General features: G+C 44.2%; 1 protein-coding gene and 1 long non-coding RNA gene across 6 annotated transcripts in view; one reads left to right on the top strand and one right to left on the bottom strand.

The window, feature by feature from the left end:
• The window catches only part of LOC109568005 (uncharacterized), a 90,688-nt gene extending 89,302 nt beyond the window's left edge, over nt 1-1,386 (bottom strand). For 2 of the 4 annotated variants that reach the window (XR_011570018.1, XR_011570017.1), the window contains exon 1: nt 1,259-1,386. This is a non-coding gene — a long non-coding RNA (uncharacterized lncRNA). The remainder of the gene's footprint in view (nt 1-1,258) is intronic. The other 2 variants (XR_011570019.1, XR_002182166.2) reach the window with 2 other exon arrangements.
• Nucleotides 135-27,116, top strand: SEPHS1 (selenophosphate synthetase 1). Of its 2 annotated transcripts, none has more exons than XM_019973060.2 (9): nt 135-384; nt 3,112-3,381; nt 9,326-9,429; nt 11,371-11,478; nt 12,149-12,303; nt 14,134-14,224; nt 16,104-16,203; nt 22,589-22,801; nt 25,234-27,116. In XM_019973060.2, the coding sequence occupies exons 2-9, from the start codon at nt 3,189-3,191 to the stop codon at nt 25,446-25,448; spliced, it is 1,179 nt and encodes a 392-aa protein (XP_019828619.1). In that variant the 5' UTR covers nt 135-384; nt 3,112-3,188; the 3' UTR covers nt 25,449-27,116. The 2 variants fall into 2 exon arrangements, with proteins under 2 accessions (XP_019828619.1, XP_019828618.1); XM_019973059.2 differs by lacking the exon at nt 135-384 and adding an exon at nt 768-1,214.
• Nucleotides 27,117-27,852: the final 736 nt, after the last annotated feature.

Genomic DNA, 27,852 nt, shown 5'->3' with positions numbered 1-27,852 from the left:
CCCCCCACCCCTCCCCCGAGACCAATCATTGCCGCGCTCGGGCCTGCACATCGCCCCCGCCCCCTTTCCCGGGCCGCACGCAGCCACCGAGCCGCTCCGGCCGCGGCCCGCCGCCTCTTAAAGGGAGGGAGCCGGCCCTTAAAGGCCCCTCGCGCGCGGCGCACGGCGGAGCGCGGCGGCCCTGGTTCCCGGCAGGGGCCCGCCGAGGCAGGCCGAGCCCCCGCGGCGCCCAGGCGCGGGCCGGGGCCCTCCCGCCCTCCGCGCCGCCGCCGGGAGAGGCCTTTTTATTCAGGCGACGCTTAAGGGAGCCCGGCCGCGCCCGGTGCATTGTGGGAGCGGCGGAGTCCCGTTCGCGGGAGGAGGCGGAGGGCGCAAAGCGAACCGGTAAGCGCCTGGCTCGGGGAGGGGGGGCGAGACACCAGGCTTAAAGGGGAATATTCGTCCGCAGGCCCAGGGCGGCCGTGCGGATCCCCCCGCGGGCCGCCCGGGCGCGCCGGGAGCCGTGCACGACCGGCGCTCTGCAGCGCTGCCTGGAGAGGGGCCGAGCCAGGGCTTGGTGGGGCCGCTTTAAAAAAGAAGCACCGCCCGCGCCGCCGCCGCCGCCGCCGCCGCGGCCGCCGCGCGGGGCCGGGGAAGGAGGGAGGGAGGAGAGGGCGGGGGAGGAGTGGAGGGGGAGGGCGGCGGCGGCGACGCAGGGGTTAATTTTTTCGCCCGCCGACATTTTTTGTGCGGCGGCGGCCCGCGCGCGCGGCGAGAGAGCCCAGCCCGGTCCCCGGGGCGCGGCGCCTTCAGGCCCTCCCCGCCTCCCCCCCGCCCGCGCGCGCCCTCTCTTCGGCCCCGCGGGCGCCTCCTGACGCCTGGCGCCCCGGCCTGGCCGGCCCGCGAACCCGAAGACCCATCGCGGCTAGTGGGGCCGTGCGGGCCTCGCGCCCTCCCCGCGGCCTGGGCCGCGCGGTTCCCGCTGCCGCCGGGACAGAGAGCGGGCGGGCGGGCATGGCCCCGTCGGCTGCCCCGCTCCGCCTCCTCCTGGCCGCGCCGCACAAAGAATCCGGGCCCGGGTGGCCTTTAAAGGCGGCAGCCAGGGATTTAAGGTGTCCCCGAGCGCTGCCCTCCGCCGCCCCGACGTGTGCTTCCCGCTGGGCACGCGCCCCTTGCGCCCAAGTCGCCGCGTCCTCCCCGTTGTTTGTTTCCTGGGCTTGGGAACCTTGGGGGAGGTAGGTACCGGGCCGGGGCTGCCCTCTTAACTGCCCCCACTCACCGCGCTCCCCCGGCTCTGCGGCCAGCTTGGCGCCCTCGTTTGAAAAAATTAAAACGTGGCTGGGAAAGAAAGGGTTAACCGTTGCTTTAAATATTCATGTCATTGTTTTAAAGGTGTAAACAGGCGGCTTTGGGGTTCTAGTGGACTGCATATTATGCAACCCACCCCCCGCCCCGCCATTAATTTCACCTTTCTTCAGGCCCCCCCCCCCCCATCTCCAAAAAAAGCAAGATTTTTTTTTTTTGGATTGAGATTTGTGTGATCTACGTCCCTCATTCTATTTGGAAATTTGAAACTCCTGAGTGCCTTCTGGGCTTAAGGTGTTTTAAACTTTTTGCCGTTAAAAATCTTGGAAGATTTAAAAGGAAGCTAGTCTCCTGAGTTCCAGATTCCCCTCCCCGCCTTTATTTTTGGATAGGGATTGGAGGTAGGAAAATAACTGGATGCCTCGTGAGTTGGATTTTTTTCTGACCCTGGTAGGAGTGAGGCGGTGTTAAGTGTGAGGCATTTGGTGAGGAAAGGACTGTTGTTTTTGTTGCAAACCCTTCCAAGTCAAAGTGCTGTTGGACTTTCCCAGCTGTAAAATGGCTTCAGAATTCCCATGTCTGTAACTTGATTAGCCTCGCGCCCTCCTTTTGCACAGGTGTTTTCTTGGACTGTCGGAAGGTTCACTGCTTTACAGTTGTAGGTTTCAAACCAAAATCATTGCTCACCCCAAACATGGTTTTGTAAAGACAGTTTGGATGACTGCCTGAACTCAGGCTTTGTGAGATTTATTTTAAATGAGTGATGTGCTTCCCAAGGGATCGAAAACTCTATAAATGGGAATTATGTTCTTAAACATGAATTTTATAGGGGAAACTGACCTTAAAACTTGGGGTGTCTGTTATTCTGTGCCCAATAAAGCATCAGTATGGAAGTTTATAAACCCCGGGAGCGCAGGAAAGGTTTTCATTTAGCCCCAAGGCTTCAAACTTAGAAAGATTTGTTCCAGAAACTTCCAGTGGTAACCCAAACTATAAATGCTAGTGATTTAGTACAGTTTATCACTATAGATCTGCAATGAAACAGTAAGGAGTAGTAGTATACTTTGTCAATGATGTGTGTTTACTAGTTAGTTGGGCAGCATTTGCTTTCTAGGAAATAGCACTGAATTAAAACATCAGAGAACTAACTTTCCACCGCTCTGTTGTAGAAAATGAACCTTGCTGTGTTAAAACAGCCATTCCAGGTTTCAAATTGTGTTCTTTAGACAGGCTTCCTATAGTTTTGGATCATTTTGTGTACTTCTGACTTGGAATCAAAATCTATTTTTCTAAAATCGAATTTAGCATCATAAAGAATTTCATCAAATCCATATCCATCAACTTCCATTTCACCAAAAATGCCTGTTAGGTATTTTATTTTTCTTTTAGATAGCAAAAGGTCTTCCTGAAAAGTCACGTTAGCCAGGGCATCTCATTTCTAAACCATAGTACTTCCTGGTTGATAGGTGAAGTGACTCGTTTTCCTGTAATGCCATCAGCTAGAAGAACGTTTGGGACTTTTTGCTCAAGATGGCACTGTGTCCTGTAAGCCAGCTGGCCCATAGTTCTGTCTTCTTGGTGCCCCTCGCAGCCACAATTATAACAACACAGATGCAGAACATGTCTCTAATGGTACAGTCACTTTTTAAGACTTACCTGGCTTGTACATCACTGTGTCAAACCATTCTGGTCCCAGATGGCTGTTTTCCTATCGTCTTGGTGATTTCAGCCCATTTCATGTTTACTTTTCACTGTCATATATTCACTTGATTCTTGCCAAGTACTGGTGAGAACTCAATGGTGTCTTTGTGTTTTGGTGCTACCCAGGTGGATCTATAAAGAAACCAGCTGCGTAGGAGAAGGAGGGGAGGAGCCCGGCCGTGAGGTGTGTGGGCCCAAGAACCATGTCTGCACGGGAGTCCTTTAACCCGGAAAGTTATGAATTGGACAAGAGTTTCCGGTTAACCAGATTCACTGAACTGAAGGGCACTGGCTGCAAAGTGCCCCAAGATGTCCTGCAGAAATTGCTGGAGTCCTTACAGGAGAACCACTTCCAAGAAGATGAGCAGTTTCTTGGAGCAGTTATGCCAAGACTTGGTATGTGAACCACTGTTTTCTTTCATATTTCCCGAGTAGAGCATCTTGGATGCATTATTAGTGAGTCAAAAACCGGAGTTCTCTTTTCCCATGTTGCCTTTAAAAAAAAAAAAAAATTCTGCAAGAAGGATTCAGAGCAAAGCAGTGGTAACTTACCTTATAACTTATTTGGAGGAACTACGTGAAAAGCATCAAGAAATGTGCTCTAACCATTTTTAAACTTTAAAGTATATGAGACAACTGTTAACAGTAAAGGTATTTTTTATTCAATCAGATTAGAAAAGATAGTGGTTCTGCATCCTTGTACAGGACTGGGAGAACAGTGACTGGGTTGGGAGGAACTCAGGGCTCCTCTGCAATAGGCATCACTAGAAAAGTTCCCATGGGAGGAAGGAGAAGAAAAGTGCTCCAGACATAGAAGGCGGGAGCACTGGACTGGGTCTGTACTTGACCCCAGCTTGACATCTGGACTTGAGAGCTGTGTTTCCTTGATCCAGTTCCGGATGTACTTAGTGATTTACCCTTCCCCAAACATTGAGCTCAGAAAGAAAGTCTCAGCTGCAGGGATGTCTGTTAGCTTCTGTGTGTGCTTTGTTCAGTATGTGATGCAAGACTTGTGATCACTTTGCCTTTTGAGTGTTAGTTGTATATTTTAGGAGCTTGTGGATGTTTTGTAATTACAGTGTGTGACTTGGTTAGATTTCCTGCATAAGGTTTTAATTGCCTTTCTTTTTGCCTATATATGATCACACTCGATCTCATAACATTGGTTTTGAACCCAGGGTACTCCTTTCTTTCCTGATTGTATAAAGCAGAGTTGCTTTGGGTGGGAGAGAGGAAAACTCACTTCCTGCACTCTCAGGGCCTGTAAGGGCTCCTAGGAGCTCAATTAGAAAACTTCTCTTGGGAATTCCCTGGGGATCCTTGGCTAAGACTTTGAGCTTCCAATGCAAGGAGTCCGTGTTCAGTCCCTGGTCAGGGAACTAGATCCCATATGCCACAACTAAGACCCGGTGTAGCCAAATAAATTATAGAAAAAGAAAACCGTCTTCATCTATCTAAAGTCTCAGTGTGGAAAAATAACATGTGAATGAGGTGGAGTGGATGTCAGCTTACTTGTCAAGGAATGAGAATATACTGAGAAAATCGTTAGATAACTTTGGGCACCAACAAATGCAGTAAAAACCTCATGGATGGGACTTCTCTGATGGTCCAGTGGTTAAGAATCCCCCTTGCAATGCAGGAGACAAAGGTTCGGTCCCTGGTGGGTGAACTAAGATTCCACATGCCTCGGATCAGCTAAGCCTGCAGCCTACAGTTACTGAGCTGGTGCACTCTCGAGCCCGTGTGCCACAGGTACTGAAGCCCATGAGCTCTGGAGTCCATGCACCGCAGCTAGAGAGTCTGTGCACTGCAGCAAAAGATCCTGCGTGATGCAGTGAAGATTCTGAGTGCCACAGTTAAGACCCAACACAACCAAGTAAATAATTAAATTAAAAACAACAGCAGCAACTTTATGGATAAAGCAGTAATTCCCTTCTGTAACTGCCCTCGTTGACTTATTGAGCGCTCAGGCAGTTGGTCCTTCCAGCAGCCCTGTGGTGCTCAGGAAAGCTGGGTAGCCTGTTTCCTGTCATTTGGTGGGGGTCAGAACTTGAAATCCACATTTTTCCATTCCTCTGCTCACCATACTGCTTGTCATCTGATTTTTCAGTCCAGACATGTTTGTGGGGAAAGAAGCTGCATCAGCTGTAACTCAGCAATGACAGCAAGGGAACAGGCCAGGAGAAAGAGATAATAAGTGTTACTCTGTACACTCTTGTTAACCCTCCTGAGCCTCAGTTTCCCCATCTGTAATATGGGCTAATAATACCTGTAGTTTGCAACTGAGTACCAGAAATTATCTGTGTATGTATGTGTACCATATCTGCACCCACATACATAATACATACATGTTTTTATGTATAAGGTATGTATGTATACACATAAGTCTGTTGATGTGTTTTTAAATTTTTTCTAAAAGTGTCGTATTTTCGGCATTCTAAGGATAAGCCATAACAGTTGTTAAAGATACATGTTTATTGTATCTGACGAACTGTTATGATAAGTATGTCTTGGAAGTTGGTACATGTGGCACTTCCATGGTGGTCCAATGGCTAAGACTCTGCCCAGGTTTGATCCCTGCTCCGGGAGAAGGCAATGGCACCCCACTCCAGTACTCTTGCCTGGAAAATCCCATGGACAGAGGAGCCTGGCAGGCTGCAGTCCATGGGGTCGCTAAGAGTCGGACACGACTGAGCGACTTCACTTTCACTTTTCACTTTCATGCATTGGAGAAGGAAATGGCAACCCACTCCAGGGTTCTTGCCTGGAGAATCTCAGGGATGGGGGAACCTGGTGGGCTGCCGTCTATGGGGTCGCACAGAGTCGGACACGACTGAAGTGACTTAGCAGCAGCATCAGGGAACTAGATCCCATGTATGGCAACTAAGACCCAGCTCAGCCAAATAAATAATTTTTTCAAAATTCTTAAAAAAAAAAAACCACTTGGTACATCTGTTGCTGATGCATAAGCTTTGTCACATGTTGACAGCTGCTGGCTAAGGAGGGAGTTTGATGATTTAGGTTTTTTTTTTTTAATTTATTTTTAATTTTTTGCTGGATGGCTTCAGTCTTGCTGAAACCTTCTAGAATTCCCCTTCAGCCACTGATTAAGCACACCCTACTCTGTATTTGAGGCTTCCTCCACTCTGGCATCTTCCTTTATTTCCACCTACGCTGTGCCTCTGTCCTCTCTCATACTTGATACACTCGTTTTCAAATCCCATGGCCTAACCTGGGCTCACCCTCTCTGTCTTCTATTCTTGAAATTTGATAGGGGATTTGTAAACCACTCACTACAGACTAGTGCTGTCCCAAAGAAAAATGAGATGAGCCCGCTGTGTCATTTAGATTTTTCTACTACAGGTAGTTCCATTAAAAAAAAAAGAATCAGGGACTTCCCTGGTGGTCCAGTAGCTAAAACTTCTTGATCCTAATGCAGGTGGCCTGGGTTTGATCCCTGATTGAGGAATTAGATCCCACATGCCACAACTAAGCATTCACATTCTGCAACAGAAGATCCTGATGCTAAAGTTAAGACCACCCAGCACAGTCATATAAGTAAATAAATAGTTTTAAAAAATAGTTCAGTTCAGTCGCTCAGGCATGTCCGATTCTTTGCGACCCCATGAATCACAGCACTCCAGGCCTCCCTGTCCATCACCAACTCCCGGAGTTCACTCAAGCTCATGTCCATCGAGTTGGTGATGCCATTCAGCCATCTCATCCTCTGTCGTCCCCTTCTCCTCCTACCCCCAATCCCTCCCAGCATCAGAGTCTTTTCCATTGAGTCAGCTCTTTGAATCAGGTGGCCAAAGTATTGGAGTTTCAGCTTCAGCATCAGTCCCTCCAATGAATACCTAGGACTGATCTCCTTCAGGATGGACTGGTTGGATCTCCTTGCAGTCCAAGGGACTTTCAAGAGTCTTCTCCAACACCACAGTTCAAAAGCATCAGTTCTTCGACGCTCAGCTTTCTTCATAGTCCAACTCTCACATCCATACATGACCACTGGAAAAACTATAGCCTTGACTAGATGGACCTTTGTTGGTAAAGTAATATCTCTGCTTTTCAATATACTATCTAGGTTGGTCATAACTCCTTCCGAGCAGTAAGCGTCTTTTAATTTCATGGCTGCAGTCACCATCTGCAGTGATTTTGGAACCCCCCAAAATAAAGTCTGACACTATTTCCACTGTTTCCCCATCTATTTCCCATGAAGTGATGGAACCAGATGCTGTGATCTCAGTTTTCTGAATGTTGAGCTTTAAGCCAACTTTTTCACTCTCCACTTTCGCTTTCATCAAGAGGCTTTTGAGTTCCTCTTCACTTTCTGCCATAAGGGTGGTGTCATCTGCATATCTGAGGTTATTGATATTTCTCCTGGCAATCTTGATTCCAGCTTGTGCTTCTTCCAGCCCAGTGTTTCTCATGAGCTACTCTGCACATAAGTTAAATAAGAAGGGTGACAATGTACAGCCTTGACGAACTCCTTTTCCTATTTGGAACCAGTCTGTTGTTCCATGTCCAGTTCAGGTGAATTTAATTCTACTATGTTTTAACTTTATATGTAAAAATGTCATTTGGATGCATAATTAATGTAAAACACTGCTAACGAGATGCTAGCTGAGATTTTTCTCAGGTCCAAGTGTTTAAAACTGAGTGTGTGTTTTACACTTGGCAGCGCGTGTCACTCTGAAATTGCCATATCTTACCATGTGTGGCTGGCAGTTCCCATGTGGACAGCACTAGACCCTCCTAAGCATGCAGTGGTGTCCTCGTGGAGAGAGGATGTGTGGGTGATGGGAGCTTCTTGTCAGCCCCAGGAGTGTGCTCAGGAGTCACGGTCACACTCTCTGATGCTGGATAGAGAGAGAGAGAAATTAACTGCTCTACAAATCAAGATTGAATTCAAGTTGAAGATTCCCATGTTGGGAAATACTTAAAGCTAACTTTCAGCAACTCTTTTTTAGTGTCTCTTTCTATAGACCTGTAGTTTATATGGAAACCTAAAAGGGAACCTTCCCTCTTTTCCAAAGTGAATAGTAATGTATTTGGAATACCCAGTTGTTGGAATGATCAGTTTCAGGAGAATCATGTGAGTTTAATTGTGGTTCTTGCCTTGTTTCCACTTGAGTGCTGCAGAGTATCATTAGTGGGCATTTTTGTGCACATGCATCGAATGAGATGAACTGTTGCACACTTCCTGATCGCTGGTAATGAGTGTTCCATGGTCACAAATTTGTGAGGCTTGCCATTCTGAAAGAAAACCTTCTATTCCCTAACTGGATCTTCCACCAAGAGTTTCTGCTTTGCCATCTAGGGTGGTAATAAAAAAATCAGCCTGCCATCACAGAGTGATGTTTTACTAAACTTGATTTTATTTCTGTATTAGTAATAATGGGTCAGACCTTGACAGACTGCCCCTGGGACTCAGCCTGTCTGCGGGGGCAATTGTGAAAGCTCACAGGTAGTCCTCTCTGTGGGATTTGGGTGTGATTTATTCTTGTTTCATTTGGGATTCTGGGTGAATCTACCTGCCTCCTTTTGTACTTCCTCCTGATTTGTCCTTTGCCCATTGTGTTGCAAAGTCGAAATGCTTCCTAAGGGCTGGGGGGTGTCCCCTTGAGAGATGTGTTGGGAAAGCACGTAGTGTTTGCATTACAAGTGTTGTTTTTTTTTTTTTTTTTTAAAGAAATATGACCTACAGTAACTAGTCTTGACTGTTTCTAAACCAATTTCAGGAAAGGGAATAATCTCTAAATAGCCCATCAAGTGTAAGACCCCGTGGGCACCACAGTGCTTATGCGCGTGCTTGATTAGTCGATGAATACTTGTTCTAGCTTTGTCCTTTTTGGGTCATTTTTTACTAAAATGTGGAATAGCATTTTACACATTTATATGTGTAAAATATTTTACAGATTTTCTGTTGGAAAAACAGAATGATACCCAAAGATGTACTCTTGGCTAACTATGGAGAAGACAACCCAAGTTCCTTCTGTGCTGTTCTCATCTTTACGGAAATTCTCTGTGGTGCCAATCACATGATAACAGTAAAAGAAAGGAAAATTTCTCTTCAAGGCATCATTAGAGTCTCAAAATTGTACCGTGTTGAAGTTGAGTCTTCACAGCTAACAAATTGTCTTCTCGTTTGCTATCTTAAGCTGGTTTTGTTTTGCATTTATTTCGGTTATACTTCTTGATAGGAAGCACATTGCTTTGTTGGCAGTGAGCAGTGTTCCATAAGAGTCCTGTGCAAAACCCCTCCTGTTAGACACTGAAGGTACAAAATGACCCCACTCTCCTGTTGACTTCTGGATGATGGTGACTCCCGTCTTTGCAGGCATCGGGATGGACACCTGTGTCATTCCTCTGAGGCACGGCGGCCTTTCCTTGGTTCAAACCACAGATTACATTTATCCCATCGTCGATGACCCTTACATGATGGTGAGTTTGACCCTACGTACTTTTACGTCTGGAATTGCTTACTCACTGGGTTTGGAGTGGTAGCTGGGTTTTGTGTGTGTGTGTGTTTTTGTTTTTGTTCTGTGCAGACTGTTGTTACTCCTCCCACCATGACTCTGCCATTGAGGGTCTGACTTGATTGCTCCCTTGCTCACACTTGGTACCGTGCGTGAGGCAGGCAGAGCGGATGTGGGGTGTCCCCTGCTGCTCTCGTACCTATGCACGTCTTTCTGCCAAAGCACCTGTTCAGTGTGTCTATGGAATGATGTGTTTCTAGTTTTCTCCTTTTGTTTCCTTGTCCATGTTTTTCTTTGACATTTGTAAACTCCACTTTCCTGTGTTTCACTATCCTCTGTAATAGGACAGATCCTGCATGTCTCTGTCCAGATCCTGCATGTCTCTGTCCAGAAATAGAGAGCTTAGCATCTCACCACAATGAACTTAACCGTTGATCCTGATTCTGGTCACGCCTCTCGCCATGTCTGTATTCCATAGGGTAACCCGTGGGTCTCCCTGCTGATCACGCTCCACTCAGATACCCCCACCTGCTCATTGTGGGGTTGCTGCCAGCAGCCCCTCCATCTACACAGCTGGACCCTTCCTTGCACCCTGGCAGCTGCGAGGAGCCAATGAAGAGATTGGGAACATCTTATCCGTAGAAAGTGCCAAAGGCCCCTCCTGGTGCCAAGGGAAACGAGGCGAGGAGGGAGTGTTCACCACTCAGGTCCCAAGACAAGCACATGGGCTCCCAGAAACCTGTCTCCTGCCCACACAGCCAGCTGTCTCTCCTCTAAAGCAGTGCTCCCATGCATGCCATACCTCTGGTGTCCTATCTGGGGGCCCAGGTGGCTGGAACCAGAATGCATCCTCTCCCAGCATCTCGCGGAAGGACCTGAGAGCCTAGCACAGAGGGAGCAGCACACCTCTGCAGCCTGGCCTGTGGTTGGCACCTCCCAGCATGCCAACCACACTGCCCCTGTTGCCTTGTGAGTGAGTCACAGGAGGTGATCCAGCTCCCTGCCAACCTGCCCAGAAGTTGTAAGACAACATAACGATAAACCAGCAATGAAATGGCCACTGGAAGTGATATAGTAACTTGCAGTTTGATTACTCTTATGTCAAAAGAAAAGTTTGTCATTTTCTCCTTTGCTGTTTAGAGAAAGGCAACTTTAAACATTTTTTTCAATCTCCGTCGGCAGTAGAAAATCTTTTATTTTTTATAAATAATTATTAATATTAATAATTATTAAAATAACTAGAAATTATTTTCTATTTTATTTTCCACCTTTCTATTGAGTACTGTTCAGAGTTCCTCAATAAAACTATATAGTTTACTAGGAATTGCCTCCCTTTTTCTTAGAAAACAGTCTGGTTTCAGGGCTAGGTGTTATTCATTTCTTCTATTTTTTTTTTAAACCAAGATGATTTTCCTGTTTCTCTCATACAACTTTGGAAAGGAGTCCAAAAATTTCTCCGAGTACATAAAATCCATCTTCTCTGTAACCAATAAAAGTTGGCCCTTTTTAAGAATCTGTTCAGGATAAGTGACTGTTTCCACATTTTCTTTAAGATGTTTGTTCCCCAGCATTTCCACTCTGGCTCCTCTGCAACCATCTGCACCATGCCCACTTCTCTCCACCATCTCCCTGCTCTGGGTTCTGCACCTAAATAAATGGCAGCTTTCTCCTGATGTTTTAGAATGGTGAAGAACATGGAAATGCTGCGTGCTGCATGGAGGAGAGGTGGTGGCAGGAACGTCTGAGCTTGGTTCTGTGGTGGAGGAAAGGCAGCGAGTGTGAAGCACAGCTGCTGAGGCCCACATCCTGGAAAGTCCCCTCCCTGGTGCCTCTGGGCAGCTGAGCTCTCTGTGCCTGCCCTGGAAAGTCCCCTGGGGTCCCCGCTCACGTCTCCCTTCTTTTCCAGGGCAGGATAGCCTGTGCCAACGTCCTCAGTGACCTCTATGCCATGGGGGTCACGGAGTGCGACAACATGCTGATGCTCCTTGGAGTCAGTAATAAAATGACGGACAGGGTGAGTAGGAGCCTTCCAGCCCAGGCTGTGGCACCGAGGCCGTCACCCTTCCCTTTGGTCACTGGCTGGTGACATAGACAGTGGTGGGGTCGGGGTGTCCCACTGCTCACCTGGAGCATCTGTGGCCTCCCTGCCTGACCTGTTCTTTGACTCAGAGGTGAATTCCTGTTTAGATTATTTTTGACAGGTAATTGGTTTCATCCCCACGCCCTGCCATAGTTCGCCCTGCGCATAAGAATTGAGCGTTCAGTGGGCTCTTGTCTGCCCCCACAAGGTGCTCTTGGGCCTCTGCTTGGACACAGCCATCTGGGGCAGACGTGGGGGTGCACGTGAGCTGGTCTTGGGTGGTTGAGGACCGTGTAGAGAGCCCATTCAGATGCAGGCAGCCCTGCACACCCAGCCCATTTCCAGAGTTCACTTCTGTTGTCCAAGCTCCATTCACATTGTAACCTGCAGCCTCTTCAAACTTGTGATAAAAGGGCTACAGAGTGAGCTGTTACTCACTCTGTAACAAAAGTGAGCTCTTTCTGTTACTCCCTTCCCCTTCTGGAAACTCTGGTTTTATGATCTTTTCTGGTTTATGATCTTTTCATAGCTGTAAGTGTATAGACTCTCTTTTCCAGGTCTTCAGCTGAATGATGTGACTTTTAATTTTCCTTTTAAACCCTAGGAAAGGGATAAAGTGATGCCCCTAATTATACAGGGTTTTAAAGATGCAGCAGAGGAGGCAGGAACGTCTGTAACGGGTGGCCAAACAGTGCTAAACCCCTGGATTGTTTTAGGAGGTGTGGCTACGACTGTCTGCCAGCCCAACGAGTTTATCATGTAAGTCGTTTTTTTGTTTCATGTCACCTGGCCTGGTTCGCTCCCCACAATTTCACATAACATAAAATTCAGTTTTTTAAAGTATACAGTGTATTGGTTTTTAGTATTCATAGACTTATATAACCATCACCACTGTCCAATTCCAGAACATTTTCATCTCCTCAAAAAGAAACCTCGTATTCATAGCAGCTACTACTAACTCCCTCCTCCCCCATTCCCTAAAATCCACAAATCTACTTCTGGTCTCATGGATTTGCGTGTTTTGGGCATTTCATATAGATGGAACTGTGCAACAAGTGATGTTTTGTGTCCGGCTTCTTTCACCTAGCATGTTTGCAGGGCTCATCGTGTTGCACGTGTGTTGGTGCTTCATTCCTGTTTATGGCTGAATAACAAACACTCCGTGGTATGGGCAGACCGCAGTGTGTCCACCCATTCATAGGCCACAGGCCTCTGGGCTATTTCCCCCTGTTGCGAGTGATGCTGCTGTGAACGTTCGTGTGCAAGTTTCCTGTGTGGACATAGGTATCAAAAAGACAGTGAACAAGTCTTGGTGAGGATGTGGCGACACCGCAGACCGTGTCCATGGCTGTGGGGAATGTAAAATGGTGCGGCTGGTTTTGTTCCTCGGGTTCAGTAGTCACCACATGACCCAGTAATTCTTAGATATCTGCGCCTGGGAACTGGAATGTATGTCCACACAGAAAGCTTGCACATGAATGTTTATAGCAGCATCACCCACTTCTTTACTGTTGTTTTTGATAATAGCTGTCTTAGTGGGTGTGAGATGATACCTCAGTGGGTTTTGATTTGCATCTCCCTGATGGCTAATGCTAAGAGCATCTTTTCATGTGCCTTCAGGCCATTGCCACGTCTTTGGAGAAGTTTCTCTCTTAACACAAGTTGTCACTTTTCATGTTTGAGAAAACCTTATTAAGAAAAATTAAGAAAATTATTAAAATCTTATTAAGAAAACCACCTTGCCCTGTTCTCTGAAGGAATCAGAAGCTCCATTTGTGGAGTGGGTTTTGTGAGCGGGTGCCGGGTCCACGTGTTTCACAATTCCAGAAGCGTGAAAGGGTGTGCCTGCGGGTTTTTAACCCACCTGGATGATTGTTGTCCACTGTCGGGGGACCAGATGACTGTGTGGACAGTTCCTTGAACCAGGACAAGAAAGACATGAGTGCTAGTCATGAGGGTACTTAGTGAGACAGGAGTTTTGTTCGGGGGCGCAGTCTTTGTGTTTTTAGGGGTGCCTTTTTTTTTTGGTATTTGCCTTCTGTCTTTAAGACAGGGCCCAACCAGGGATCCTGGGTACCAAGGAAACTTACTGGTTATAACTGAATTTGACACACTGATGGTAAAATTACCAAAACAGACCCATAATGGAACAGCCTGAGAAAGCCCACCTGCATCTCTGTTATATAAGTGATTGTAAAAAAGAAAGAACAGTGTTTGTTTCAGAAGTCTTGTTGCCTCAGAACCTTGGTGGGTCTGTGTTGAAAAGTACAGAGCGTGACTGAATCAGGGCCTGATGATGTCTTTGAAGTCTAAGCAGTTTGCCTTTTTGGGAAACTAGTAAGTCATCGTCCTGAGTGTTGAAGTTGTGGCCTCTCCACTTTTCATTTAATGCTTCGTTTTGTTCATCCGTCGCCCCAGCAGTAAATGGTAAAGCTCTGCTGCCAGTACATGGCAGTAGTTGGCTTAAATATGAGTAAGTGACCGCAAACACACGTGGTTTTACTAGCCTTTGCTTTCTTTTGTTTAACCGATGGTGAGCTTATCTCCTTGGTTAATTTGATGAGAAACTGCCAGTGTTCTCTTCTTCAGGCCAGATAATGCAGTGCCGGGTGACGTGCTTGTCCTGACAAAACCTTTGGGGACGCAAGTGGCCGTGGCTGTGCACCAGTGGCTGGATATTGTAAGTGACCTTCACCTTCTGGTGTCAGCAGTGTGTCTTCTCAAATGAGCTCTTGAGGACTCCCCTGGTGGTCCCGTTGCTAAGACTCCATGCTCCCAGTGTAGGGGGCCCTGGGTTCGATCCCTGGTCAGGGAACCTGATCCCACGTGCCCCAACTAGAGGTGCTGCATGCTGCAACTAAAGATCTCATGTACTGCAACTAAGACCTGGCCAGGCAAGTAAATACATATATATTAAAAAAAAAAATTTTTTTTTTTGATGCACTCTTCTAGTTGTAGTACCAGAGAGTATAGTGTCAATCTAGACCTTACAGAAATCCTGGGAGTTGTCCCTATTCTTTTATTAAATCCAAGTTTCATGAGTGCTTAAAGTTCAGAAGTACTCCATGAAGAGAATTTGGGAAACAGTTGAGTTTATCTGTTCATTAGTTAATGAGCTGGCTATATCTTATCATTGAAAATTAATACATAAGAGAATGTGTGCAAAGTTTGATATTTGAGGTATAAATAAGGCCAGGCTTATTGACAATTTCGTCATGAGTGTTTTGGTCATTTCTGGTTGCTTGTTTTATCTTTTTAAGCTAATTAGTGAATCAGAACATTTTGATAAATAATCATCTTATGGAGAAAGCATCTAGAATATAAAGATACTTATCCTGAGTCACTTTCTACTGCAGTATGATCAATCATTCTTCCTTTAAGACTTTCTTCATTGCTGTAGCAACTCAAAAATGAATGACTGTGGTATATTCTCACATATCTCACTGCTTTCAATTTCTGCAATTGACATCTGAAACCACTAGTCCTGAGAAACAATTGGAAAAGAGTAATTTTATGTTACTCATCAATCAGATAGATCTTAATTTGACACACAGCAGAGAGAATCTCTAAGGAGGCCGTATTCTTTAGATATTTTTCCCTTCTTATTCAGCAATGATGGGGACATTTCCCATCTAGTATGATTACTTGTCAATCAGACCACAGGACTTTGCTTTTTACCAATTTCTTAAAGGTGCTCAGAACTGGAAAAAAGCAAGTTTCAAAGACTAAGTAACAGAGTGATACCCTTTCATAAAGGTCAGAAGCAATCAAAGAGTATTGTTTGGGCGTCTGTATGTATGAGGATACTGCTTTTCAAAAGGCAGGAAAATGACAAGTATAAAATTCAAAATCGTTGTTACCTCTTGGGGAGAGCTGAGGGGCAGGGAATAAGGGAGGTACACAGATAGATTTCCATTGGGCGGTAGATTATTGAGTGTTGCTAAAAATGAGTGAATTCATGAATGCTGGCCATTAATGTACCATGACTGTATGTCGTGAACCCAGCATCGTGACGCTAGGCTCTTTGACTATCAGACTGGGGAAGAAGAGGGAAGACAGTGGCGTTTCAGAGGATGTGCTGTGTGGTCACTCTCAACGTCATTGGAGCCAATGCTAAGTTGAAGTTCTTTCCCATTCATTTGTCCCTCAAGAGGACTTGCTCTCAGAATTCAGGGAGAGTCAGTAAGAATATTAACACAGTTAACACGAAAACATGAAAATTGTGAGCCATCAGTTTACAAGGGGAGATGAAGAGGAGAACCTAAGGACATTCACAACTATCCTGCTGGTTTCACGTTTCCACTAAACTGCAGTGTTGGAATACAGAGGTGCAGCTGAGAGCAGAGAAGATGCCATGATAGTAACGTCTAGCGGACACCTAAAATAATAATCACGGGGGTTGGGGGAGTGGGGAGTTAGAAAACTTAATTTTGTGTGCAGAATTAGATAAGTAAAACTCCTCAAGATGACTAAGGAAAAAATGGGCTGTTTCAGTGGTTAGAAACAAAGATTGATCACATTTTTTCTCTTTGCTCCCTCATCTGTGTTCCTGTCATCAGCCTGAGAAGTGGAATAAAATCAAGCTAGTGGTCACCCAGGAGGATGTGGAGCTGGCATACCAGGAGGCGATGATGAACATGGCTAGGCTCAACAGGACAGGTACGGCTGGGCCGGGTCAGCAAGCTTTCTGAGACGCAGGAAGGGAGCTCTTTCAGGCTTTGTGGGCCACGGTCTCAGTTGCACTGATTTTTTTTCTCCTCATGACTCTTTTAACATTGTTTTTTTTAAAAAAAATCTTAGCTGGAGGAACTGGCCACCAGCCAGGTTTGGCCAGTGACTGCACAACCCCTTCTGTTAGTGCCTAGAGCCCTAACCCACCTGGATTCCTGGTGGGAATCCAGACACCTTGCGTGTTCTTGACATAAGCATGGGGTAAATGTGATTTGCTTTAGAGGAGAAAAAATCATATGCTTATTATAGGAAAGTTTTTAGAAAATATAAAAAGTAAAGGAAAAACATTGTTCATAGTCCCACCACCCCAAAATAACTTCTGTTAATACTTTTATGTATTTTTGTTAATACTTTTATGTATTTTTCTAAGATTTTTATCCATGTTTGGTTGGTTGGTAGTTTACTTTTATCTTATTGTTGATGTTGTAAACTAATGGTTAGCATACATTTCACTTGTATTTGGAATTTGGCGGGGGCAGGTCATGGAGCGGCATGCCAGATCTCAGTTCCCCACCCAGGGAGGGATCAAACCCATGCCCCCTGTAGTGGAATTGCATAGTCTTACCCGCTGGACCACCAGGAAAGTCCCTGGAATTTGCTTTTATTCTTAATATTACTAAATTCTTTTTTCCATATTATATAATTCTAATACACATGATTTTTAATGGCTAGATGTTCTATCAGAACAATATGCTGTAACTAATTTGCCTTTTGCCTACTTTTGAACAATTTATTTTGAGATAAAATTTTTCTGTAATTTTTTTCCCCTGCATTCCAAGAGTATGTCTTTGGCTTTATTCCAAATTAAGTTGAATTGTAATTATTTAATTCTTTGTTCTCTGATACTCTCATCACTTACAACAAAGGTTTTTCATTCCTACTTCTTTTACTGTGCCATGTTTAAGAAGTTTTTTTTTTTTGTCCTTCAAATTAAGTAGTTTAACAGTTAGAAAGTGATCTGTAATGGATTTAGTTTTACTCATATAGATTTTTAGTTTACTTATATTTGTGCAGTTAAGAGTCCTCTATCCTTAAGTTTTAGACATTCTTGATAGGGATATGGCAGAACACTTCGGTCGTATGCAGCAAAATTAAGTGTACGTTTATTTTGACCCAGAATTCCCACTTCCGTGAGTCTATCCCAAAGCTACAGTGGCCAGAATATGAAATAGCATGTGTACAACACTATTCGTTGAAGCACTATTTATAATTGCAAAAGAAGGGTGCAATCTGAAGGTCCATCACTGGGTGACTGACTGGGATTGTCTAGTCTCCATGCACAGTGGAATACTATTCCCTAGAAAAAGGAATGAGAGAGCTTTATTACCAGGAAGCTATCTGTAGGATATGGCCAGTGAAAAAAGCGAAGGACAGAGCATGTATGTAGTATGCTACGTTTTGTGTGTTCATAAATAAATACGAAGTAATAATGTGTATTTTATACTTTCAAAAAGAAACAGTGGAAAAATAAGTCATTAACAAAAATTATTACATATACAAGAGAACAGGGAGGAAGCAGACCCTCTGAACATGCTTTGTTTCATAAGTTCAACTTGGAAACAAATGTTTTATGTAGTTTTCTATACTTAAATGAAAAGAGCATATTTTATGAATCCAAACCAAATTTTTTAAGGTTGTCCAACGTACGTCTAAGCTAGTGGCAAAATGACATGAAGAAGAATTATTTCAAATCTCTTTGAGCCTGGTATTTTCTGTGTACATCCTTAAGACAAAAATCCACAAAAATATTTCATTGTTGTCAGTGGGTTTGTGTTTGTGAGAATGTTGTATATTGAGATAAATAAGTGAATGTAATTAAGAACAAAGACTTTAGAGAGAAGTAAGACGATCTAAGTAAGAGAAGTAAGACAGTTTTAAATTAATTAAAAACTATCATCTTTAATTTTGAATTATCAGTGTGAACTCAGGATTATTTTTTTTCTCTGAAAATGTTTATTTCTGAACCTGTTGAAAAGACCTAGAAGCAGTGAAGGGTGAAGTCTTATTGCCCCTGGTCGGCAAGTTACTGTTTTCCACTAAAAAGTACCAGGACTCCCTGGGGAAATGGCAGGTTCCAGCTCTGGGGCAGGAAGTACAGAAGATAAGCTTGATTTCCTGTGCCTGGAAGTGGTGGTGGTGTCACATCCCCACAACTTCAGGGGGCTCCCACTTCATGGGGTTGGAGGGTACAGTTTGACTATCAAAGACCAGAGTGACCATATCAAGCATCTAAACAAATGATAATTAAAACTTCTTGGTCACCTGGGTCACCAACTTGTTCTAAAATAAAAGTGGTCATCCTTTTACTTTACCTGTCTTGTATAGAGTGAATTTCAGGGAAACCGAATTTTCTCAAAAAGTCTTTATCGAAATCATATAAATACAGGAAGAATGGTTGAATTACAGAGTTGCCATTTTTGCTGTCCCATGATTAAATGAACCTCAAGACAAAAAAAACATCAGTGGCTGCTAGAAGCTTTTAGTGAAAGGTTCATGTTGATGATATTACCCCCCATTCCCCATGAAGGATTCTTGCCAGAAAAAAAGAACCTGAGTCTCTTCGAGCCTTGGTCCTAAACACCAGTACAGGAAATAGAGAAGATGGTAGAACATGCTTGCATCGGAGAAGATCCCCAAATCCAGAACGGAGGAGATGCTGTAGGAAAAAGTGGCTCAGTCTCCACAAATAAATGACACTGAGAGGAAACTGTTGTGATGTTTCAGAGAAAGCAATCAAATGTAGTGTTCATTTTGTTGGTATGATAATGATATTGTGGCTGTTACAATTTTTTTATCTTTTAGAGGCACACATAGAAATACTGATAGCTAAGGGACATGACTGGGGTTGGCTTTAAAGTTTCCATATCACCTCTCACATCCCCCAGCAAGCAGGCAGGAAAAGATGAGACCCCAGCAGATTGGTGGTAACACTTGAGGCTGGGTATTGTTAGGTATGTGGGAATTCATGGTGGTGTGCTCCTCTCTCTGCTTTTGTGTTTCATTGAAATTTTTATAATAAAAATTAGCAACAGTCATTCCGTATATAAGAGAAGTGGTGACCAATACCTTAAAAGTAGAATCCCTTTTCCCTAGTGGCTCAGGCGGTAAAGAATCTGCCTGCAATGCAAGAGACCTGGGTTCGATCCCTGGGTCAGGAGGGAGAAGGGAATGGCTACCCACTCTAGCATTCTTGCTGGAGAATTCCGTGGATATAGAGGAGCCTGGCAGGCTACAGTCCACAGGGTCACAGAGTTGGACACGACTGAGCGCCTGACACACACTTACTGACTGTAGGATTCATTGTGTCCTCTTGTCCACTCTGGTACTCAGAGCTTGTCTAGGACGGCGTCAGGAAGAGCTGAAGTGGAGGTTATGGCTTTGCTAAATGTCCTTGACTGACCCACTGTGCCAGGTGTAGGTATGTGAATAGGATGGCCTGTTCTCAGTGTTGCTTAGCTAGCACTATGAACCAGAATGGGGTCAATTCTCCTCTCAGCGTGTGTTGTTGATGATATACCTAAGTAAAAGATTCTGGTCTAAGGAAAGATAAATGAGAGATTTGATGAACTTGTGCTTAGTCACTAAGTTATGTCCAACTCTTTGGGACCCCGTGGACTGCCTCCTGCCACACTCCTGTCTGTGGGATTTCCCAGCCAAGATACTGGAGTGGGTAGCCATTCCCTTCTCCAGGGGATCTTCCTGACCCAGGGATCGAACCCAGGTCTCTTGCATTGTAGGTGGATTCTTTACTTTCTGAGCTACCAGAGAAGCCCAAAGAGAGAAAATGTATATCAAAAAGCAGGTCTTTGCTAGTGGTATAGTGGATAAGAATTTGCCTGCCAATGCAGGGGACACAGGTTCAGTCCCCAGTCCTGGAAGATTCTTCATGCCATGGAGCAAGTAGGCCTGCATGCCACAAATACTGAAGCCCACACGCCCTAGAGTCTGTGCTCTGCAACGAGAAGCCACTGCAGTGAGAAGCCCGAGCGCAGCAACGAAGACCTAGTATAGCCAAAAAAAAGAGAAAGCATTTACCCCAGAGCACTTCTGTAAACATATGGCATATTTCATTTCATGAGAAAGACACTTAGTTTTTAAAAATTAGCAATTCAGTTACTCTCCCCATCCCCAAAGTGAAATACATAGGTGCGACTCTAAAAACATGTCCAAGTTCTGTATGAGGAAAACTATAAAACTGATGAAACAAATTAAAGATGTAAATAAATTGAGGTATTCCGTGCACATGGATAGAACTCAGTATTGTCAAGATGTTAGTTCTTCCCAACTATAGGTATAATGCAATCCCAACTGCAGTTCTAGCAAGTTATTTTGTGAGTATCAGCAAACTGATTCTGAAGTTTACATGGAAAAGCAGTGGACCCAGAACAGCCAACACGGTGTTGAGGTTGGAGGACTGACACCTCCCGACTTCAAGACTTCATATAAAACTGCAGACATTAAGATAGTATGTTGTTGGTTAAAAAAGAGAGGTCAGTGGAATAGAATAGAAAGCTGAGACATGGGCCTGCATAAGTATAGTTAAACTGATTTTTGACAAAGGAGCAAAGGATAAATCTTTTAAAGAAATGGTTCTTGAAAAATTAGACATCCATAGGTAAAAAAATGAATCTGGACACAGGTCTTAAACCCATCATAAAAATAAACTCAAAATGGATTGTAGACCTAAATGCAAACATGCTAAACTCCTAGAAGATGACATAGGAGAAAACTTGGGTGATCTTGGGTTTGATAATAGCTACTGAGATAACACCAGAAGCACAAATCCATTAAAAAAAAGACAAGTTGGACTTAATTAATATAAAAAACTTCTCTATAGAAGAGACTGAGGATGAAAAGACAAGCCACAGACTGGAAGAAAATCTTTACAAAACACATGTGACAGAGGACTGGTATCCAGAATTGGCAAAGAACTCTTGAGACCCAACAATAAGAAAATCCAATTAAAAAACGGTGGGGGGGGGGGGTGGAGAGAGCTGAACAGACACCTCACCAAAGAAGATACACTGATGGCAAATAATTATATGAAAAGATGCTCCACATCGTATGTCATTAGGGAATTGCACATCCACTAGAATAGCTAAAGTCAATACCAAATGCTGGTGAGGGTGTGGACAGCCCATTGCTGATGGGAATGCAGAATGGTACAGCTGCTTTGGAAGATAGTTTGGCAGTTTCATGCAAAACTAAATCTGCTAATGTGATCTAGCAGTTGTGTGCCTTGGTATTTGCTCAAATGAATTGAAAGCTTCTATCCACCCAAAAGCCTGCACATGGATGTTTGTCGTAGGTTTATTCAAAATTGCCAAAACTTGGAAGTAGTTGGTAAATATATAAATTTATATTTATATAAATTAGTATAAATATTAAAGTCCTTCAGTAGTTGGTAAATATATAAATAAACTGTGGTCCATCTAAACAGTGGAATATTGCTCAGTGCTGAAGAGAATTATCACGACATGGAGGAGCCTTAAGAACACATTACTGAGTGAAAGATATCAATCCAAAAAGATCAAATTCTGTATAATTCCAACTCTGACCTTGTGGAAAAGGCAAAATGATGGAGAAAGTTGAAAGATCAAGGGTTGGAGGAGTGGGTGAAAAGTTGGAACTTGGGATTTCCAGGGAAGTGAAAATACTCTATGATACTCTAATGACTGGATACACGAGCTCATACTTCTGCACGCATAGACATCAAGAGTGAACCCCAGTGTAAACTGTGAACTGGAGTTAACAGTAACATATGAGTCCTGACCTGTCAAGGCAGCACACTGATGCTGGCTATTACTGTAGGAGAGATGGCTGGGGGGTAGGGACAGTATGGCAACTTTCTGCTAAATTTTCTGTAAACCTAAGACTATTCTAGAAAATGTACTAATTTTTTTTAATTAAAAAATAAAAGATTAACCTTGCAGATACCAGGAATGTACCTTGAATTTAGATCAGACAGTCTTAAAAGGTCTTGTTCTTTGATTTTAGGAGAGTATGACAGATTTATCTTTCATTGAGGTAGCATTTCCTCTCTACAGATATTTTGGTTTACTAGGGCTTTACTGTTGGTTGAAGCTGCTGTTCCGAGTGATTCAAAATGAACTACAAAACCAACTTTCAGAATTTTACTCCAGGTTTTACTAATCTTTAAAATCCAGCTTTCATCATTCCTGTATGCCGTCTTCCTGACGAAATAGCAGTTTTGAGACCAAAGCATCTGTAAGATTTTGAGTTGAGGAGGGGTGTTTTCTAGGAGTCTCTGTTCATGACACCAGATGACAAAGGCTTCTCTGTCCTCCGGCAGCGGCAGGACTCATGCACACATTCAACGCCCATGCGGCTACTGACATCACGGGCTTCGGGATTCTGGGCCACGCACAGAACCTGGCCAAACAGCAGAGGAACGAGGTATCCTTTGTGATTCACAACCTTCCCGTCCTGGCCAAGATGGCAGCCGTGAGCAAGGCCTGCGGAAACATGTTTGGGCTCATGCATGGGACCTGCCCAGAGACATCAGGTACCGGGGCCCTGGCCCGGGTCAGGGGTTAATGCTGGTGAGGCCAGTGGGACCTCCCTGAGGAGGAGCAAGCCAGGTCCAGCAGCAGGGCCCCAAGGTGTGAGGTCTTGGCTGGGAGCATCTTCCACCTGCTGCCGTCTGCCACTGTGTCTTCATGCCATCCTTCCTGTGATGAGCAGCGTTGTTTTCAGTCCAGTGTTTGGTGATGGGATGGGAAGAAGGGAGGATATGGGGAAAATAGGTCATCACCTAGTTTCCATTGGAAACTCAAGAAATAGCTAATGTATCCATAGGTTACATTGACGAGGCTGTATTTTTTCCTTGCAAAAGTCTAAAATTAGTGTTTTAAGAATGAAATAGTATATGATATCTCCAAATTACCATTTTTATTTTTGTCCCCCCCCCCCCTTTTTTTTTCTTTATCTGGACTCTGTCTCATCCTTTCAGTTCTATCCCCTACCCGCCCCACCTTCCTCCCCCTAGTCTCTCTTACTTCTGTTATACTTCCTCTATAACTCAGGAACTGTTTCCCTGTCCTGGTAAAAGAGTTGAAATATCTGGGAATGAAGTAAAGTACCCATGCCTAGACTGAACCCCTAGGTAGTCAATCTGAGGTTGGCCTGGTCATAAGAAATTCTGACCCCTAGAAGCTAAGACCACGAAGCCCCACCCATGCACCAGCCCTGGGGGTGGGGATGGTGGGGGTCGTCTCAGGTGGGCCTCTCAGCCATAGAGAGGACCCTGCCACTTCCTGACCTCAAAATCACAAAATCCACTTCCTCGAAGTGTGCTACAAGAGGGTAGCTGAACTGTTGGTAGAACAGCACCTGCTGCCTGGCAGGTGTAGAATCAGTGTGAATGAACTAATGAATATTACCAACTAATATAGTTTGTCTCTATTAAAAAATGAAAAGTGTCTCATTTTTTTGTAAAAGGTCATACATATTTTTTTCCCATTGTGTTTCTTCTACTTAAAAATACATTAAATTATTCTGGCCTAGCTACTCGGGTACCAATGAAGATTTATTTTCACATATTTTGTATTTTTCTATTTTGAAGTTAATGACAGAGCCAGTGACAGAACCTAGATACTTTGAGGCACACACACTTTTATGGCCTTCAGTTCAGTTCAGTCGCTCAGTCGTGTCCGACTCTTTGCGACCCCATGTATCGCAGCACGCCAGGCCTTCCTGTCCATCACCAACTCCTGGAGTTCACTGAGACTCAAGTCCATCAAGTCAGTGCTGCCATCCAGCCATCTCATTCTCTGTCATCCCCTTCTCCTCCTGCCCCCAATCCCTCCCAGCATCAGAGTCTTTTCCAGTGAGTCAACTCTTTGCATGAGGTGGCCAAAGTACTGGAGTTTCAGCTTTAGCATCAGTCCTTCCAAAGAAATCCCAGGGCTGATCTCCTTCAGAATGGACTGGTTGGATCTCCTTGCAGTCCAAGGGACTCTCAAGAGTCTTCTCCAACACCACAGTTCAAAAGCATCAATTCTTCTACACTCAGCCTTCTTCACAGTCCAATTCTCACATCCATACATGACCACAGGAAAAACCATAGCCTTGACTAGATGGACCTTAGTTGGCAAAGTAATGTCTCTGCTTTTGAATATGCTATCTAGGTTGGTCATAACTTTCCTTCCAAGGAGTAAACAACGTCTTTTAATTTCATGGCTGCAGTCACCATCTGCAGTGATTTTGGAGCCCAAAAAAATAAAGTCTGACACTGTTTCCACTGTTTCCCCATCTATTTCCATGAAGTGATGGGACCAGATGCCACACGATCTTAGTTTTCCGAATGTTGAGCTTTAAGCCAACTTTTTCACTCTCCACTTACACTTTCATCAAGAGGCTTTTTGGTTCCTCTTCACTTTGTGCCATAAGGGTGGTGTCATCTGCATATCTGAGGTTATTGATATTTCTCCGAGCAATCTTGATTCCAGCTTGTGGTTCTTCCAGCCCAGCGTTTCTCATGATGTACTCTGTATATAAGTTAAATAAGCAGGGTGACAGTATACAGCCTTGACGTACTCCTTTTCCTATTTGGCCTTAGTTTTTAAATAAAAAAAAAAAAAAAATGAAAAGCGTTTTTTGGTAAACTGACTCCATGTAGAGAATCAGATTGAAAATGTAAGGTTCTCTTTTGTTAATCCTTTCAAGCGTTGCCTGGGAAAGATTGGCACCACGTATGTTGCTGTGTCTCAGACACTTCACTCCTACACAGCATCAGATGATTCACAAGGAAGGTGTTTTCATGACTTAAAAGTTTGTTGTGTGTGTTTTGAAATATAGTAGAAGTTGAGCAAGGAATCAGTTAGCGACTCCACAGCGCGGTCTGTGGAATAGACGCAGGCAGTGTAGACCCCTTCTGGGGAGACAACAGCATCACCGCTAATGGTGCTCCTTTTTTCTCCCTTTCCCTTTTGCCAGGCGGCCTCCTGATCTGTCTACCGCGTGAGCAAGCAGCTCGATTCTGTGCAGAGATCAAGTCCCCCAAGTATGGTGAAGGCCACCAAGCATGGATTATTGGGATCGTGGAGAAGGGTAACCGCACAGCCAGGATCATAGACAAGCCCCGGATCATTGAGGTCGCACCGCAGGTGGCCACCCAGAATGTGAACCCCACGCCCGGTGCCACCTCGTAATCTAGGCCAAGGCAGCTGTGTGGTTTTGTTTTTAAATAGCTCTATTTCCTTTATCATCATTTCAATTAAAGACTATAAACAACAACGAAAAATCTCATTGTGTCTACACATCTGGTGACCTTAGGTCGATTTGTGAGTGGATGCAATTAATCAAATAAAATCCATTGCCTTTTTTTCCCGTTACATTAACTGAAGATGCACCTAATCTTGAGGCAGCTTCTGAGTTGAGAATTATATTGTTATCCAATACTGTTGATTCATTTTGAATCTTTAGACACTTATCTCTTGCCGAGTAGGCTCTTTTTAAAGGTGCTTTCACGTAGCACAGACATTACCTGTCGTAGTGTATAGCAGTTTGTGTCTTTTCATTTTATGTATATTTATCATTATCCGCCCGATCCTTTTTGAAGTGTCTGGAATGGTATTCTGGAAAGACAGGATTGGTGAGGGAGTGACACAATGGTGTCCCAGTAGCAAGAGGGTTGCATGAATCCTTCTAGTCTTCTAATTCAAGAGCATCTCTTTGACCCAAGGGTGCATTCAGCTAAACCAGGCAAGTGCTTAACTGCATGGAAAGCACTTTGAAGACAAAAAAGAAATGTTCTTTCTTTCTTTTTTTTGTAGCCTTCCTAATACTTGCAGTAGTATCATTAACTGTTTTCTTTATTGATAGCAAAAAAGGACACTTTTTGCAATGTAATTAGATGTTCAATAGCACAGCAAGGATTTGCCTCTGAAAGGGGGTTCATGTATAATACTCATTTACAAGTCAGCATATAATTAACTACACAAATAATTTTTAAATATAATCAATAATAATAAAGACTGTTCTGTGGATAGTTGTGTTTAATACATTTTATATTTTGTATAGTGATTTCAGACCTTTTGTTTCCTTAAAATCCAGCTGTTTAGCCTGAGTCTTAGCATTATTTTGTCCCTTGCGCCAGTACTTTTCCATGCACGCTTCCTGTGATCTGTGTGGAAACCTGCATTGGCCAACCATGCAGCTCGAACTTCAACTTGTTATTCAAATAAATATTTAATTTTTTTTATTGCTCTTGTATAATCAGATGCCCCGTTTAGTATTATTTTAGAAGCATCAAGAGGGTTTTGGCTAAAATACAATTTATTGGGGGAAAACTAGATTTTAGTTTTATAAAACTTTCAAGTCTTTCACGGGACCTATATTTTCTTGAATTAAATTTTGTAGTTCTAGAACAAATAGGTGATCTAAAAAGGTGTTTATCCGTGTTCCTTAAAAACAGAGGCTTCCTTTTATTTTCACCTACTGACCCAGTAGGAGAGGCTCCTCTCCTCACGTGTCACACTGTCCCCGCATGTCCCACCGCCCGCTTCTGAGCGCTTCCTGCCTACAGGCACCAAAGTCGAGAATGGCTCAACTTCTTGCCAAAGGAAACCACCACGCGGGAGCAAAGCCCTGGAAGAGGCTCTACCTTGGACTCGTCCTCCTTCAGGAGCCAAAGCGCAGCCTCTTTGCACATGTTACTGGAACTCAAGCCATTAACTTCAGTGTGTAGGACCAAGGGGCTGCAGCGAACTGAAGTTAACTGGACACTGGGTAGGGACTGATGACCGTGTTGGTCCTTAGAAGCTGCAAATTGGTGGTCAGCAAAATAAAATGTGTTGGAAACCTCTGAGTGAGATGAACATACTGTTGAGCTTTTTTTTTTTTTTTTCCCTTTAAGGTTTGGTGTGATGGCTAAATCTGAACTACTTTCAGAGTTGATCATGTCTTGAATGCTGATGGTTTCCTTGGTGGCAGGTCTGTTGAGAAAGTGAGCTAATCGAATGATGCTCTGAGGAAATGATTGTGAATATTCATGTTTTATAAAGAGGAAATGCTGGGTGTTTAGAGGTCCATGTAAATGAGGAGGAATAACTAGGCTTTACAGGAGTGTTTCTTAGTGGGTCCAGGTCACACCTGCATTAGAATCACCTGGCGATGCTTGTCAGAGTCAAATTATTGGCCTCCAACCCAGGCTGACAACAGAATTTTGGGGGAGGGGGACTAAGGGAATCCTTAAATGAGCACCCTGTATGGCCGGGCCACACATGGCAGGGTCCACCAGTAAAACCCACAGAGCCCTGGTCTTAAAGGTGGAACATGGGAATACCATTTTTCCCCTGGTTAAGTCTGTGTGGAAAGAATGGGAGTGGGTGGATTTGCAGGCCTTCAGTGAAATAATTGGTAAGATGGGGAATTCACAGGTTTCCAGACACATTTCAAGAATTGACTGAATCATATTCTGCCGCCTTCTGTGGGTTAGCAAACACTGGGTGAGTCGAGTTCCTGTGTTTCGTGGCCCTTAAATATTTGATGTCCAATTCTGAATATGCAGTTGATGTTTTCAGTGGGTTCTGATGGTCTTTCTAGTCCTGTTGC

This window comes from Bos indicus, chromosome 13 (genome assembly GCF_029378745.1).
Source record: "Bos indicus isolate NIAB-ARS_2022 breed Sahiwal x Tharparkar chromosome 13, NIAB-ARS_B.indTharparkar_mat_pri_1.0, whole genome shotgun sequence".
NCBI lineage: Eukaryota > Metazoa > Chordata > Mammalia > Artiodactyla > Bovidae > Bos > Bos indicus.
This window is presented reverse-complemented; position numbering and strand designations above follow the sequence as displayed.

Coding starts and splice junctions, on each gene's coding strand:
- SEPHS1 (XM_019973060.2), top strand. CDS start 3,189: ATGTCTGCACGGGAGTCCTTTAACCCGGAAAGTTATGAATTGGACAAG. Junction 9,430..11,370: donor TCGATGACCCTTACATGATG/GTGAGTTTGACC, acceptor CTTCTTTTCCAG/GGCAGGATAGCCTGTGCCAA. Junction 22,802..25,233: donor GACCTGCCCAGAGACATCAG/GTACCGGGGCCC, acceptor CCCTTTTGCCAG/GCGGCCTCCTGATCTGTCTA.